At 38.0% G+C, this 17,498-nt stretch overlaps 1 protein-coding gene across 3 annotated transcripts in view; it reads right to left on the bottom strand.

The window, feature by feature from the left end:
• The window catches only part of KYAT3 (kynurenine aminotransferase 3), a 72,318-nt gene that overhangs the window by 25,656 nt on the left and 29,164 nt on the right, over positions 1 to 17,498 (bottom strand). For 2 of the 3 annotated variants that reach the window (XM_047083830.1, XM_047083832.1), the window contains exons 3-8: positions 11,276 to 11,334; positions 10,357 to 10,501; positions 6,576 to 6,725; positions 2,443 to 2,529; positions 1,062 to 1,187; positions 842 to 962 (exon numbers count right to left, since the gene is read on the bottom strand). In XM_047083830.1, the coding sequence (XP_046939786.1) occupies positions 842 to 962; positions 1,062 to 1,187; positions 2,443 to 2,529; positions 6,576 to 6,725; positions 10,357 to 10,501; positions 11,276 to 11,334 (688 nt within the window). Of the gene's footprint in view, positions 1 to 841; positions 963 to 1,061; positions 1,188 to 2,442; positions 2,530 to 6,575; positions 6,726 to 10,356; positions 10,502 to 11,275; positions 11,335 to 13,593; positions 13,676 to 17,498 lie in introns of those variants that run through there. The other variant, XM_047083831.1, reaches the window with a different exon arrangement.

Below are 17,498 nucleotides of genomic sequence, written 5' to 3'. Positions count from 1 at the left end.
CTTTCTGATTACCTAACACGTGCAAGATCCTATGCTAGAAACTGCACATTCAGAAGTCACTAAAACAAACAAATATCCTATGTTCCAGCAGGTTAGAAGTAAACTATATATATTATTATAATAGAAAAAACAAAACAGAACAAAAAAAAAAATAAAGCAAAGCAAATTCTGGAAGAAAGACTTATAACTATCTTAAATGTGGCCATAAAAACTGGTATCTGAATAAAGCCCTGGGGGAGATTGAGCCATGTGGATATTTGGGGGAAAAGTGTTTCCAGGCATAGAAAGGGCAAATGTACAGACCCAAAGGTTGCAACCCAGCATATAGTCTTATGGTTGATATCAGTTTAGATAACCCCAGAAGACACCAAGGCAGGGTGTCTTGGGAGATGGCAGGGTAGTAATGATGAAACCTCAGGCAAGAGCCAAGCAGCAATAGCTTACTCGCCCTGCAATTTTCTCCTGTCGACTTGGCATTTTGGCAACTTGCTCAGCAGAGACAGTCCAACTTGGGAACAAGTAAGCTCCCTGTATCTTATGTACCATGTAATAGATGCATTCTTGATAAAAAGCCAAGGATATGGGCAAAAGTATAACTTCTCTGGTTTCATACCCTTATAGTATGATCCAAAAATCTCTTCCCCAAAGTTTGTACTGCTTGTCTTTCAGTCTGTTTATTAATTCACTCAAGCATCATTTATCCAAATCCCATTTAAGTGCTCACACAGACCGATACCCATTTCAAGGACTATTTTAAAGCTGTTCTGGGATCCCTTCCAATCAGTTGTTCCACATGTGCCCAAACACATTTAGATTTGTGACTCTATGTAATAATCAGTACCTATTTTTACATGTTTATTTCCAGTATATACAAGCCATTCATAAACCTCATCACTGATGCAGAGTGTGTCATATTTGATGCAAAGGTCAGCAATTACTTGGAGTTCTTCTTTGGTATATACCTATATGTATTAAAGAAAACAAAAGAGCAGAGCCAATTATGATTCAACATGCGAGACAATGATAGGTCAGAGGACTGTATAAAGAGATCAAAGACTCACCTTGCCAATGGGGTTATGTGGAGTATTCAGTATAATCGCTTTGGTTTTGGAGTTAAACTTACTTGCCAGTTCTTGAGGATCCAATGTCCAGTCAGAACTAGACCATTTTTTCCCATCGACAGGTTTCTACGTATGAAGAATCAAGATGTGATTTAATCCAATTAATTTATGTTTGCTGTCTTACAAATAAATAACCTAATGGCACAGGGTGGCGGGGCAGAGTAGAGAAAGGCATGGCAAAGGTAACTGAATAAATGACTAACAAAGAAAATAGAAATAACTAAGCTTTCATTCTGCCTTAAGAGCCCAAGAGGACTTAAGTCTCATGCTCACACCTAGTAAATGGGAAAATAAACTCTGTCAACATAAACAGCTGTTAAAGTATGTACATGCCTTCAAAGGAGTCAGCTATAACTATGATTAACATGTCTGAGACTGTAAGGCTAATACAAGATTCTGTGATTCACCTTAGTGTATTACTTATTATAGTAAGATGTTTAAAAAAGATAATAGTAGCATACTTTATTAAATTCCTTAGTAGGAAATTAAAAAAAATAATTCATTCATAATTCCGAGATCAGACGAGATCGGGCACATTCAGGGTGGTTTGTCCTTAGACAATTCATTCATATTTCAACAAGCATTTATAAAGCACCCAGCATATACCCTACACTGTTAGTCACTAGGGAGCAGGGCTATAAAAGTGAGTTAGAAATGGTCTCTGGGGTGCCTGGCTGGCTCAGTCGGGTGGAGTGTGCAATTCTTCATCTCAGAGTTGCAGGTTCGAGCCCCATGTTGGATGCATATTACTTAAAAATAAAATCTTAAAAAAAAAAAAAAGAGGGGTGCCTGGGTGGCTGAGTTGGTTGAGCATCTATTTTACTCTTGATTTCAGCTCAGGTCTTGATCTCAACGGTTCATGGGTTCGAGCACCACATCGGATTCTGTGCTGACAGTGTGGAGCCTGCTTGGGAGTCCCTCTCTCTCTCTCTCTCTCTCTCTCTCTCTCTCTCTCTCTCTCTCTCTTTGCCCCTCCCCTACTCCTGCATGCTCTCTCTCAAAATAAATAAACATTAAAAATGAGAAAAAAAAAAAAAAAGAATTGGTCTCTGATCTGGTGGTGTTCATAGTTTATGGGGGAGACACATAACCACAAAAGAATGTTACATATAGTGTGGATATTGATACAACAGAGACACATGGCAAACACAGGATAAAGCAATAACAGCTGCCCTCTTAAAGATGTTGATTACCTTCAGCCATTGTAGAGATACACAGTAAATCCCAAAATGTAATAAAAGTAGGAACTTCATCAGTGACAAAGCAATTCTGTATATTTTCAAAGCATCTTAAAGTATATGTATCGCATTGGCAAACTTACAGGTCTTAGGGGAATAAAAACAGGTGTTGCTCCAGCCATTCTCACCATGGGCTCATAGCAGTCATAGAAAGGTACTATTACTATGACCTAAAATAAAAACCAAATAAGAATGTAACATATCAATCATTCATTCATTTAAAATATATTGTGTACCTCCCATGTGTGAGGTGCTGTCCTACATACTAAAATGCAGCAATGAAAGAACTGGCCTTCCTTGCCTTTATGCCTGCCTCTTCGTGGGAGAGGACATGGAAGAGACGTTAGAGACAGATGTGTCCAGGGAGTTCCAGCTCTCTTAATGAGATCCACAGAAGGGCTTACAGTGGGGATTCTTGAAATTATATGCAAGACTTTACATGTGCCTAGGTAGATTTTTCTGGGGAAAGAGGCCATAATTCCCATCACATCCTCCAAAGAATGTTCCAGCCAAAAACATGAAGAATTTCTTTAAATTTTAAATGACAAACAAACAAAAAAATCAGAGAGGGGCAGAAGCAAAAGACTCTGAGAAAAGATAACAGCAATGCTCTCCATTATGGAGAACTAATTTATAAGTATTATCCTGAGAATAAAGATGTTTCTCTTTGGTCAGAAGCACTCCAAAACAAATAGTGGATGCAGGGAGACTAGTTAAGATGCTACTGTTATTGTCTGATACCCTCAGTTTCCCTCTGGTGACTTATACCTACCTAGATTCAGTCTTTTTTCCCAATCTCTTGAGATCTATTCCTTGTTCCTTTGCCCCTACATGCTCTCTCTCTCAGTCACCCGTGGGCTGGCTTTTAGGTCAGTGGGCCAATCCAACCAGTCCCTTTGGTATTCCACCCAGAATCCACCAGCTTGGATCTAAGTAAGCATCCCTGATTTTTTACTTTTCTGTAAGGAAAGTCTGAACACATAATTTATATCTTTCATGTATATTCAATTTTTATTATCTTTTTAAACCTAACAATATTACATGAAAACTTCATATTATTACAGTTTTAATATTTATTATCTTTTAAGGAATTTTTTTTGATGTTTATTTATTTTTGAGAGAGATAGAGGCAGTGCAAGAGGGGAAGGGCCAGGGCCGGAGGGAGAGGGAGACACAGAATCTGAAGCAGGCTCCAGGTTCTGAGCTGTCAGCACAGAGCCTGATGTGGGGCTTGAACTCACAGACCAGGAGATCAGGAGATCATGACCTGAGCCGAAGTTGGACACTTAACTGACTGAGCCACCCAGGCACCAACCCCCACCCCCCACTGTTTGTTTGTTTTTTTTTTTTTAATATTTATTAGCTTAATGGCTATTTGGGAGTCTACTGAATTCTAAAATAAGTTTTAATCGTTTGCTTGTGCATTATATAGCATTATATAACAATGCTATATTTATTTGTGAGTATGTGTAGTTTCTCTATTTTTAAAAAATGTTTATTTATTTTGAGAGAGAGAGAGAAAAAGTGCAGAGAGAGGCAGAGAGAGGGAGAGAGAGAATCCCAAGGGCCCACACTCAGTGCAATGTGGGGCTCAATCCCACAACCATGAGACCACGACCTGCACCAAAATCAAAACTCAGATGCTTAATTGACAGAGCCACCCAGGTGCCCCTGTAGTTTCTCTATTTTTAAACAGTTGAATAAATTCACATGATTGTTATTTTGCTAGATCAAAGAGTTGAAACATTTTTAGGGCACATTAAAAATACATACAGTCAAATTGCTTTAGGAAATTGGATAACTACAATTTCCTAAGTCAACACTAAGTTGTCTCACTTAACTTTCATTGGCTAAATTAGTGATATCTAACTGTTGCTACAAATTTTTTTTAATGTTTATTTATTTTTGAGAGAGAGACAGAGACAGAGACAGAGTGTGAATGGGGGAAGGGGCAAAGAGAGAGGGAGACACAGAATTTAAAGCAGGCTCCAGGCTCTGAGCTGTCAGCACAGAGCTTGATGTGGGGCTCGAACCCACAAACTGTGAGACAATGACCTGAGCCGAAGTCGGACGCTTAACCAACTGAACCACCCAGGCACACCACTAACTCTTGTTCTAAATTTGCACATTTAATGTGTATTTCATATGATGTGAAGTAACTCTTCAAGGCCTTTCTCACTAAAGTCACATAAGGCTGTTACATTCTAAAGCCCCTTCGTTTCTACTAGTCATTCAACTCACATTGAGTACCTACTATACAATCTGCTATGTTAGGTGTTAGGTAATGGGAAGTACAAAGAAATGAACTTTGTTTGTTCCCTCTGGGAATGGATCTTTCCCTCAAGGGAACTGTAAGCTCTTAATCAGTCTGTGAAATTCTCAGGGACCAAGATGACCTATCTTTGAACCCTAGTGAGAAACCTAGTACCTGATTTGAAGTGAGATATAAAAGAAAACTGGGAGGAAGGGAGGTAAAATTGGAAGAATATACTTGATATTCTTTGCTATAATTTCTTTATTTTTATGATGGGAATAATTCCCCTCACTTTCTGAAGAGTATTTATTGAGCACTCAGTATTTTAGGGACTGGCAGTATAGCAATAAACTTTCTACTGTGAGAGACCATAAACAAGAAAAAAACAGAAGTAAATTAGATAATTTCAGATAATAACAAATACTATAAAGAAAATAAAACAGGTCAATGTGACAGAAAGTGACACGTGTGTGATTTCAAAATATCAGATACAGTGATCAGGGAAGAAAGAATAAAGGCCAAGGGCTGAGCCTCTGGGATGCAAAAAGAGGAAGCAACAAAGGATTAACAACATCAAAGAATGAGATAAAACTTTCAACTATTTTACAGGATTAAAGGAGATTATGTATATGAAAGTGTAACTGCACTTCCTTAAGATGTTTCCTTAAGTAGCTTATTGTCTGGCATAATAGAGAGAATTAGAGATGTAAAAGAGGAACATAATACAATGTAGTAGCAGTATCTTTTATGTAAGAGGTACAGAGAGTGCCATGAGAGTTCAAAGAAAGGAATTAACAACATAGATCATGGTAAATATTCAGCAGTGCCTCTCTGGAGTTTCCCAGGCCTACATTAACAGAGTCAATCACTTCTTTCTGTCACTACTGTAACATACACACACATTCTTATTCACCTGCTTGCGAATCTATCTCCTCTACTAGATGGGGAACTCCTTCCACACAGAAACTGTCTTTTAAATTTTTTTTTTTTAACGTTTATTTATTTTTGAGACAGAGAGAGACAGAGCATGAACGGGGGAGGGTCAGAGAGAGGGAGACACAGAATCTGAAACAGGCTCCAGGCTCTGAGCTGTCAGCACAGAGTCCAACGCGAGGCTCAAACTCACGGACTGCGAAATCATGACCTGAGCCGAAGTCGGACACTTAACCGACTGAGCCACCCAGGCGCCCCAGAAACTGTCTTTTAAAAATCTCCCATAGTGCCTACTATGGGAGATCCTCAGTGATTTCTGAATGAATGAAAGAGGTCAGGAAATACTGAAGCAGGGGTATTGGAATGATAATAGGGAAAGAGTCCCAGTACTAAAGCAGAAATCACTCAACCTTCTTGTTACACATCCCTCACATGCTGCTGCTAACAGTGCCGGGCACAAAAACACACTGACGAAATACTGGCTGACTGAGTTCAGATAAGGATAATTTTAGTAGTGCAAACTAAAGATTCATTTTCCCCATCATGGTTGGCCCCTTCCACTTACCCTTCTCTAGATAGGCTATAGAAATAAGAATGAGTCACATGCAGCAAAACAGATGAATCTCACAGACATAATGATAAATGAGAGAAGCCCATTCAAGAACATACTGTGTGATTCCATTTATATTACATTAAAGATCAGATAAAATGAGCCTATGGTGATAGAAGACAGAAGAGTGGTTACCTCTGGGAGAATATTAACTAGGAAGAGGCATAAGGGAGCCTTCTGGGTGCTGGGAATGTATTATATCTTCATCTGGCTGGGGTTACATGGATATATGTATATATGTAAATATACACACGGGTAAAAAATTTATCAAGCTGTACACTTAAGATCTGTGAATTTTACTCATATGCATTACACTTCAAAAATAATTAAAAATAGTGTAAAATAAGTAACAGATTCAAAGGCAATACAAATGATAATAATGATTGCTATGGGTAAGATGATAATCTTAATATACTTACTTCATCTCCCTCATCAATTAATCCTTGAATGGTATTAAAAAGAGATCCATATGCTCCTACTGTCACAAGGATTTCTTTATTTGGATTGATTTGCTTTTGATAAATTTTTTCATATAAGCAGGATAGAGCTTTCACAAGCGATGGATGACCCTGTTGAATAAAAAAGAAAAAACCTTGAATTTGATTATGGGATCTACTTCTTGGAAGCAATCTGGATTTAAAATGAAAGAATTTTTAAAATTTGGGTTTTTTGTTTATAATTATCCAAATAAAATTTTTATTTTTTAATGAAAATAAAAAACATTTTTTTCCCTACTCACAGACAGTTCCTACATGAATGGTCATGAAAACTTGCTAATGACTAAAAATCCCCATTAAATGATTGGTTTGGAATTCAAAATTCCAACATGTTTGCTTTGATAAAAATTGACATCAGTACCAAATATACCTTTGACAGTACCTTTTTGGACAGCCATGAAATCATATTGAACTACTTTATTTTTGACAGTAATTAAATTTTACTGAATAGAGTTGGATTTTTTTGCAATTAAAATTAAAAAGCCTGCATTGACGGTATATACCCTGAATCTGTTCTTCCAGGTTACCAAAGAGTAAGTTATTATGCCAATCAATGGATGACAGAGTGAGGGCAAACACAAATTCCCCAAAGAAACACCCATTAGTGCTGACGTGAGAGCTAATGTTAGGAGGAAGCAGGACATTCTTCATGACAGCCAAGAGGGGAGGAGTCATCTAAGAGAACAACCTTCACCAGAGGAACGAAGGGACTATAAATGCACAAAGTCGGAGACATGCGGGGAGTCTTAACTCCTTGATTAGTGCTTCCTCAATTCTCTCCTTCTATGTTCCCTGTTCTTCCCTCCTTCTCTTTTATTTCCCTTCCCATTCCCCTTCTTTGTCTATCTGGTATCAAAGTCACTATTACTTATTTTTTCTTGTGTAGCATGTACCTCTTGTTTTTGCTTTTGGAGAATGACCTTGATTTTCTGTCAGTTCCAAATAAGAGTCTAAGTGCAGGGCAAGTGCCTTTGTTTGCAAAGCACCTAGAGCTCTGGAGGAATAAACTGGGTCAGGACACAGGACAAGAAGGAGGTCGGCAGGATATACCCCATGTTTATGAAGTACAGTAGCCTTTGGTCATCCTAAGTTATCCATACCAGTTCATGTGAAAAGGAGGCTCTTTTTTCAAAGATACTTTTATTTGTCACCTTTGTCAGAATGTTAGCTAGTATGTCACAGACCCCCACACAGTTAAAACCAATAAAAACAAAGCTATAGCACATTTCTCATATTTTGAGATGAGAGATATTACAATATTAGAGAAATTAAGTATAATTAATAATAGGGGAGGTGATAGAACAAAGCCACTAAACTAAAAAATAATAGCAAGAGAAAAGACTACTTAAATTCAAGCTCAAAAAAATATACATGATTTGTGGAAAGAGCAGGAGAAGATTGTCACTACTTCCAGAAATCCAAAATTCTCTTTGAATTTCACTTTAATAACAGATCTAACAAACTCTAGCAAAGGGTGATCTGAAAGCAACTATAAACACTACACATCTTACCTCAGAATTATAAGGGTCTGTGTCTTAAAGAAATTTTTACTTATAAAAATAAAGTATGCTTCATATAATATTTAAAACTAGGCAGAGATGTGTAAAAAAAAAAAAATTATGTTCTCTCCTCAACAACCTTCCATCTCATCTCCCTGAGGTGACCAATGTTGTCCACGGCCTGGTGACAGTGCAACACCATTCCCTGTGCTTATACTAACATACAAACACATATACATACATACTCACATATATTTATAAAACCTGAAAAATATTTAAAGAATGGGCATGGTTATGATCTAATAAAACTTTATTTATACAAAATCAGGAGTGAGTCAGATACGGATCAAGGCCATAGGCTGCCGAACTCTACTATGGATCAACTTAGAGAGAACTGACAACAATATTCCGTCTCCCAGTCTGTTGAATATCACATTATGACTCCATTTATATAGGTCTTCTTTAATGTCTCTCAGCAATGTTTTGTAGTTTTCAGCACACAGATCTTGTGTATATTTTAAAACATCAGTTCAAATATTTAACGCTTTGGGATGCTATTATAAATGATATTTCAAAAATCTTAACCAGCTGCTCATTTTTAGTATACAGAAATACAATTGATTTTTATCTATTGGCCTTATACCCTGAAACCTTGCTCAATTCACTTACTACGTTGTGGCACTTTTTTTGTAGAATCTAGGAATCTTTGGATATCCTAAGTATTTCATCACAGAAGGATAGGGATTGATAGACAGGTAAAGAGGAAGAAAGTAACTAATTGGAAAAAGAGGTTATTAATTAAGAGGCCAGGGCTGATGGCCTAATAACTGCATGTGTTAATGGCAGAGAAAATATGTGCATTGAGAGAATATTCTCTGCAAATTGGTATAGTCACTGTGGAAGACAGCATAGAGGTTCCTCAAAAAATTAAAAATAGAATTGTAAATGCAAATCAAAACCGCAATGAAATATCACCATATAGCTGTCAGAATGGCAAAAATAAAAAACTCAAGAAACAACAAGTGTTGGCAAGGAGGTGAAGAAAGGAAGTTGTAGCACTAGTGGTGTGAATGCCAACTGGTACAGCCACTGTGGAACAGTACAGAGCTTCCTCAGAAAATTAAACAGAGTTACCATATGATCCAGTAATTCCACTGGATACTTACCCAATAAATTTGAAAACACTAATTTGAAAAGATATATGCACCCCTATATTAACAGCAGCACTATTTACAATAGCCAAACTATGGAAGCAGCCCAAGTGTCCATCAATAGAATGAATGGAAAAAGAAGAGTTGGTATAAATATATACAATGGGGGGTGCCTGGGTGGCTCAGTCGGTTTAGCGGCCGACTTCGGCTCAGGTCATGATCTCGCAGTCCGTGAGTTCGAGCCCCACGTCGGGCCCTGTGCTGACAGCTCAGAGCCTGGAGCCTGTTTCAGATTCTGTGTCTCCCTCTCTCTGACCCTCCCCCGTTCATGCTCTGTCTCTCTCTGTCTCAAAAATAAATAAACGTTAAAGAAAAAAATTTTAATATATACAATGGAATATTACTCAGCCATAACAAAGAATGAAATCTTGCTATTTGCAACAACATGGATGGAGCTAGAGTATAATGCTAAACGAAAGAAGACAGCTAGAGAAAGACAAACACCTTATGATTGCACTAACATGTGGAATTTAAGAAACAAAACAAAGGGAAAAAAAGAGAGAGGGACAGAGACAAACCAAAAACCAGACTCTTAACTATAGAGAACAAACTAATCTGTTAGCAGAAGGGAGATGAGTAGGAGGACAAGTGAATAGGTTATAGAGACTAAGAGTACATGTACCATGATGAGCACTGAGTAATGTACAGAATTGCTGAATCGCTATACTGTATACCTGAAACTAACATAACACTGAATGTTAACTCCACTGCAATTAAGAAAAAAAACTGCAGGAAAAAAAAGAATATTCTCTCTTCCTTGTTGCCATTAGACCCTATGCTGGAACAATGGTAAAGGACTATGGAGGCGTTAGAAGTTGGGGGTGGCTCCTTCTAGGAGATAAGGGCAAGGATGGGGGTTTCTCTGATTATCTGTTTGGGACAGTTGGCCCCAGAAAGCCAATTACACAGAAGTGATAGAAGTTCACTTCACATTTCACACACAATACAATATAAAATACAAGTTCATGTCACACATGGTCTTAATATACTTACAAAGCCTCGTGTATACTGGTTCAGACTATCGATTGCTGCAATCTTTGATAATTCTTCCTTTACATATACAGGAGGGGATATATCTGGAAGGCCTTGGCCAAGATTCACAACAGAGGGGTCTGCGGCCAACTTGGTAAATTCAATCCTAAAATTAAAAAATACTAATGAGTACCATAATTACAAAGTTAGATTTTTATGCCTCATAATCTTTTTACTTTTTATAAAATGTTATTTATTTGCTTTGAGAGAGAAAGAGAGCATGAGTGGACGAGGAGGAGAGAAAGAGGAAGATAGAAAATCCAAAGCAGGCTCAGCACTGTCAGCACAGAGCCCGACACGTGGCTCGAACTCATGAAACTATGAGATCATGACCTGAGCTGAAACCCAGTGTTGGATGCTTAACTGAATGAGCCACCCAGGCATCCCTTATACCTCATAATCTTAACATTAAAACTGAAAAACTAAGACCTACTTTAGTCTTACAAATAAAAAAAAAATGAGTTCCCCCCAAAATTTTACCACCTACAAAATGACTTTACCTAATAAGATGATAGCTGAATTAATTAACTTAAAAATTTCTTACAAATCTCAATTCCATGATACCGACAGTTCCATCATCTATTTTTTTTCCTCAACCACACCAGCAGCTGCTAGCTAATGGACTACAAATTAAGTGCCATGTGGGCATCATCCAAATTTGTCCTTTTTTCTATTTGCAGGCTTAACACATGTGCTAAATGAATAAATCAGTGTATGGATCCTTAACTTCCTTACGATTCCACTTAATGAATAAATTAAAATAAGTGCTTTTATTTTTAGACTGTAGATGAGACTAAAAATTCCCAATATAGGTGAGTATATAAAATGTATAGGAAAAAAAACTTCACCAAATTATTATTGTTTACTCTGAGGTACTCACCACACATTACTATCAAGGCCTTCAATTCGTTTTGCATTGGTGATTTTCAAAGACATTTTCTGAAAGATATAAATATTGAAAGTGTTTTTAAATTTCTTTAATAAAAATTCAAGGGGCGCCTGGGTGGTTCAGTCAGTTGAGCATCCGACTTCAGCTCCAGTCATGATCTCATGGTTCCTGAGTTCGAGCTCCACAATGGGCTCTCTGCTATCATCACAGAGTCTGCTTGGGATCCTCTGTCTCCCTCTCTTTCTGTCTCTTTCCCACCTGCGCATGCTCTCTCTCTCTGTCTCTCTCTCAAAAATAAGTAAAACATTTAAAACATTTTCAAAAAGTCAGAAAATCATGGGTAACTACCTTTTTCCTATTGTCATCACAGAAAAAGCAGTACCACAATGACAAATGCTATGTGTAGCATTTGTCAATACAAAATTCTGAAGAGGAAGTCCTCTCCCACCTACTGCCCCAAGGAATGCTTTTTCTAAGGAACCATAGATGTTTATCTTCTCACATAAGAACAAAAATATCATCCCAGCCTAAAAAACATAAACTGATTTGAAGGCCTGAAATGTACTAAACAGAACAATAATGATACTAAAAAAAAAAAGTCAGTTTAAAAAAATACCTTGAGTCATTCTCTGAAGATCATTTTAGGTAAGATGTATGAACAGCTCCACAAGTAAGTTTCTTGTATTGCATACAAGAAGCACTCAACAAATGGTTTTAAAACTCAATACAGAGCTCCAAATAGTAATAGCTCACATCATTTTTTTTAATTTTATTTTTTATTTTTTAAAATTTACATCCAAATTAGTTAGCATATAGTGAAACAATGATTTCAGGAGTAGATTCCTTAATGCCCCTTACCCATTTAGCCCACCCCCCCGCCACACACAACCCCTTCAGTAACCCTCAGTTTGTTCTCCATATTTGTGGGTCTCTTCTATTTTGTCCCCCTCCCTGTTTTTATATTATTTTTGTTTTCCTTTCCTTACGTTCATCTGTTTTGTTTCTTAAAGTGCTCATATGAGTGAAATCATATGATTTTTGTCTTTCTCTGACTAATTTCACTTAGCATAATACCCTCCAGTTCCAACCACGTAGTTGCAAATGGCAAGATTTCATTCTTTTTGATTGCCGAGTAATACTCCATTGTGTATACCACATTTTCTTTATCCATTCATCTATCGACGGACATTTGAGCTCTTTCCATACTTTGGCTATTGTTGATAGTCACATTATTTTTTTCTAATTTTTTTATGTTTATCTATTTTTGAGAGTGAGAGAGACAGAGCATGAATGGGAGAGGGGCAGAGAGAAAAGGAGACACAGAATCCGATGCAGGCTCCAGGCTCTGAGCTGTCAGCATAGAGCCTGATGCGGGGCTCCAACTCTCAGACTGCGAGATCATGACCTGAGCCAAAGTCGGCCGCCTAACTGACTGAGCCACCCAGGTGCCCCAATAGTTCACATTATTGAGTACTGAGTACATACCAGGTACTGTTCTAAGTGTTTTACATAATTAACTCATATACAATTCACAACAACTCTATGTGGTAGTTCTTATCAGCCATCATCTACATTGGAGTAAAGTGAGGTACAGAGGATAAAGTTACAGAACTTTACTCATCTGCCCAAGTTTATAAAAGCTAGTGTAACATTTTAACCCACACAGATTCTTTTTTTTTTTAATTTATTTTACCTATTTATTTTGAGAGAGACAGAGGGAGTGCAAGTGGGTAGAGGCAGAGAGAGAGAGAGAAAATTCCAAGCAGACTCTGCACAGTCAGCACAGAGCCCGATGCAAGGCTTGAACTTAAAACTGTGAGATCATGACCTGAGCTGAAATCAAGAGTTGGAGGCTTAACCCACCCAGTCACCCAGGCACTCCAAAACCCAAACAGATTCAACTCAGGATTTGAACCCAGGCAGTTTGACTCCAGAGCACATACTCAGACCTATTTCTATATACTGTCTTTTATGTAAAAAGACCTTTCAAAAAATAGTACAAGAATACTGCCTCCTAAAAAAAGTATATTATAAATTTAGATCAAGTCTGAGGCGCCTGAGTGGTTTAGTCGGTTAAGAGTCCAACTTCAGCTCAGGTCATGATTTCGCAGTTCGTGGGTTCAAGCCCCATGTTTGGTTCTGTGCTGACAGCATGAGGCCTGGAGCCTGCTTTAGATTTTTATGTCTCTCTCTCTCTCTCTCTCTCTCTCTCTCTCTGTCCCTCCCTCTCTCTCTCTCTCTCTCTCTCTCTCCCAAAAATAAACATTAAAAAAAAATTTTTTTTTTAAATTTAGATCAAGTCTACTTACATCAAGCAAGCTAGGGATATGGTAGAAAAATATTAAAAGTTTGGGGCGCCTGGGTGGCGCAGTCGGTTAAGCGTCCGACTTCAGCCAGGTCACCATCTCGCGTTCCGTGAGTTCGAGCCCCGCGTCAGGCTCTGGGCTGATGGCTCAGAGCCTGGAGCCTGTTTCCGATTCTGTGTCTCCCTCTCTCTCTGCCCCTCGCCCGTTCATGCTCTGTCTCTCTCTCTGTCCCAAAAATAAATAAACGTTGAAAAAAAAATTTTTTTAAAAAGTTAAAATTGATGGTATAACATACAATTTCTTAGTTCTCTAGATTTTAAAATTAAGTTTATACTATATTCCCAAAGCACTGAATTAGCCTTGAATTCACTGTTAACAAGCTGCTGGGGGAAAAATAAAAATGATTGGCAGCATTTTCACAAAGATTTTCCTAATAGAATATTAAAGTAATTTTAATTCAATCTGGGAGGAAGATAATGATAACGGTTACTAAATAGACCATTGTGCATTCCAACAATGGAACCCAGAAAAATATCTTTTTACTCTTCTATTTTTTAATCTTTGAAACTCCAGTGACGTAAATCACATGCAAATTCTCCAGAGGCTAATGCACCTTCCAGAATAGCTTTATGATTAAGTACCCACCTGAACATGATTCTATTCTAGAAACTACAATTATAAAACAAAAAGTCCTGGCATGATAGACAGAAAAAGATATTTTAACAACTGTCCTTAGAAACAACATTTCTAAAAAAATGTTTAAAACTTAATGATTCATTCAACATGTGTCTACACACACAAAGGACAGATTCATATATTAAAAAAGTGAGCAAAATCTGCAGCAGATAATTTAGACATAAAGTCCAATTTTCCTTATTTAGGTAACTGAAGGCAGATCACATTTCCAGATTTAATTTTAAAATTTGTGTTCAGAACAGCCTCTTCTCTCACCACCTCCCTGCTTCTGCTTTGTCCCACCCCTATTCCTCAACCATTCTAATGGTATAGAAATAGTCATAGTATATAAATCAGTCATAGTATAGAAATTAGTAACTCTTGGATCTGATACATGACATAACTAGCAAAGCACAGATAGGATCAGTCATCATGGCTACTGAAAATCTTTGCAAATAGAAACAGATGTTTACAGGTGAAATAGGTCCCTATGGAAGAGGTTAAATGCAGGAAGGTAACATAAACATGAATAGTTCCTTTACATTATAATATATTCTACTTTTAAAAGTCCCCAAAGATTAAGGACAGATCTAAGTATACTATTTAGTAAATTAGTTAGTATATACTAGTTATTATATACTAATTTACTTCTGTAGCTTCCATGTGATCATTCCTCTAACCTTAATGGTCTTTCTACACCAATGTTCTCAACCTTTTTCATCACTGCCCCCTTAAGGAGACCTTTTAGATGTTTCTTCTATTCATCTCCCCCACTGCCCCATAAATGAAGGAGTATGAGTTTGTCAGTAAGGATTCAGTTTTACAAGGTCACAAGAAGGTGTAATAGTTATGGTTGATTTCACCTGCCAAATACCAGTTTTCTCCCCTTAAGGGCAATAATTCCTCCACTGAGAATGCATGTCCTATACTCAATTCAATCCCTGGTCCCCACCACCCTGCTTCTGCATTTGACTAACTCCTAATCCACTTGCCACTTTCACTTCTCATGTTAGACTTCATTTCCTCCAGAGACTGTTTTCTGACTCCGTAAGTCAAGGTTATATGCTCTTTCTATGTACTCCTATTACATGGAGTATTTTCCAGCATTTACTACATAACACTGTAATTTTCCTCTTTATTTATGTACATCCTTCCTTAGACTATAATCTCTGAGGATTGTTTCTAGCTTGTTTGCTGATATGTGTATTAATCAAGTTTCTGCAAAGAAACAGAACCAATAGGATGTGCATATATACAGTGATTTATTTAAAGAATTGGCTCATGTGACTTGTGGGGGCCAGCAAGTTTGAAATCTGCAGAGCAGTCCAGGAGGCTGGAGACCCAAGAAGAGTTGATATTACAGCTCAGAGTCTGAAAGCAGTCTGGCAGCAGAATTCCCTTTTCCTAGGGGAGTGTTAGTCTTTTTTTCTCCTAAGGCCTTCAACTGATTGGATCAGGCCCATTCACATTATATAGAGGACAATTTACTTAAAGTCCACTAATTTAAATGTTAATCTCACTTGATAAACACCTTCAGAGACATCCAGACTGATGTTTGAACAAACACCTGGGTTCCTTGACCTCATCAAGTTGATATAAAATTAACTATCACAGTGTCCAACACATAAAACTATGCCTATCACATAGTAATTTTTCAACAAACATCTGATGAATGAAGAAAATCTCCACATTAGAAGTGAATTTATAGTATCAGTTAGCTTAAGTTAGGTATTTACTGTGTCAGTCAGCTTAAGTTAATGTATGCTTCAGTAACAAATGACTTCAAAGTCTTGGTGGCTTAAAATCATGAAGGTTTATTTCTTTTTCATACAACATATCCACTCAATGTCAGCTGCTACTCTGCTCCATGTCACGGTCACTCTGAGACATAAGCTGATAAAATAGTCTCTATTTGGAATACTGTCAGATTCATAGCAGAGAGAAACAAATTTTTAGTTTCTGCTTAAAGTGCACACACCACTTCTCCTCACATTATATTGGCCAAAGCAATTTCATGGCTAAGCCTGATACCAACATAGCAGAAATTAAAGTCTGAAAGTACAAGGATTGCTGTGGGTTGGACTGTGTCCCCTCCAAATTCATGTTGAGGCCCTACCACCCAGTACCTCAGAATGTGATCTTATTTGGAAATAAGTTCACTGCAGCCGTAATTGGTTAAATTAAGGTCACAGGTTGGTGGGGGGGGGGGGCGCTAATCCAATATGACAGTGGCCTTATAAAAAGGGTAGAGACAGTCTGGTATACAGGGAGAATGTCACATGAAGATGAAAGAAGAGAGTCAGGGAATGCCAAAGATTGACAGCAAACCACCAGAAACTAGGGAAAAGCATAAACAGACTCTTTCTGACATCATACAAAAGAAACCAACCCTGGTACACTTTGCTCTTGAAATTTAGCCTACAAAACTATGAGCTGATACAGTTTTGTTGCTTACGCCACTCAGTTTGTAGTACGGTTAAGGCAGCCCGAGGAAATTAAAACAGTGGTGAACATTTACAAGACACCTTATAGTGTCCAAAAACATCAGGAGTCAGCAGAAGATGCAAATTCTCACTATATAAGAATTGCTGTTCAGACGAGATCCAGTCTTAGGAAATGAAAATAAAACTGATTTCTTATTGCGTCTCTCAACCCTGAAATACAGGCAGATCAACACTAAACCATCCTGCACACCTAGAAAACTGATTTGAGGATTAACACAACAATCTGCACAATCTGAACCACAGAACTTGGCAGGTACGCAGCATGGAGAGAAGAACTGGGGGAGAGAGAAGCTGTGGAGGGCAGGGAGCTGTTTTTCCTTGCAGATAGAGGATGGAGATGGGGGAAGAGTACAAGAAAAGCACCCCCCCCCCAAAAAAAAAGCAGCTGGAGAGAAAGTGGAAAAGTGGAAACAGCCGCAGAGACTGAACACAAAAGGGAGAAAGGAGAAAGAAGAGTGTTTAAATTCCATTAAGACTCTATAAACAGGGGGAGCGGAGTCTGAAACTTTGCAACTCAATATCTGGAGGTGCTCTAGTGGAAAGGGAGAATCCCCAGGAGCAGAGAGCAAGGTTGGAGAGGTCCTCAGGCCACATGGGGAGAGGTGGTTCCCCTGCTAATAGGACATTTGGTAGAGACTGTGCAGCCACCCCACAGGAAAAGGTCCCAGTGGACTCTGGAGAACAACCACATTCGCTGGTGCTGGAACAAAGATGTTATGGGGGAAGCCT

Source organism: Lynx rufus, unplaced genomic scaffold (genome assembly GCF_022079265.1).
Source record: "Lynx rufus isolate CCGP_SWC_20201006 ecotype Redwood Valley unplaced genomic scaffold, mLynRuf1.p SCAF_2, whole genome shotgun sequence".
NCBI lineage: Eukaryota > Metazoa > Chordata > Mammalia > Carnivora > Felidae > Lynx > Lynx rufus.
This window is presented reverse-complemented; position numbering and strand designations above follow the sequence as displayed.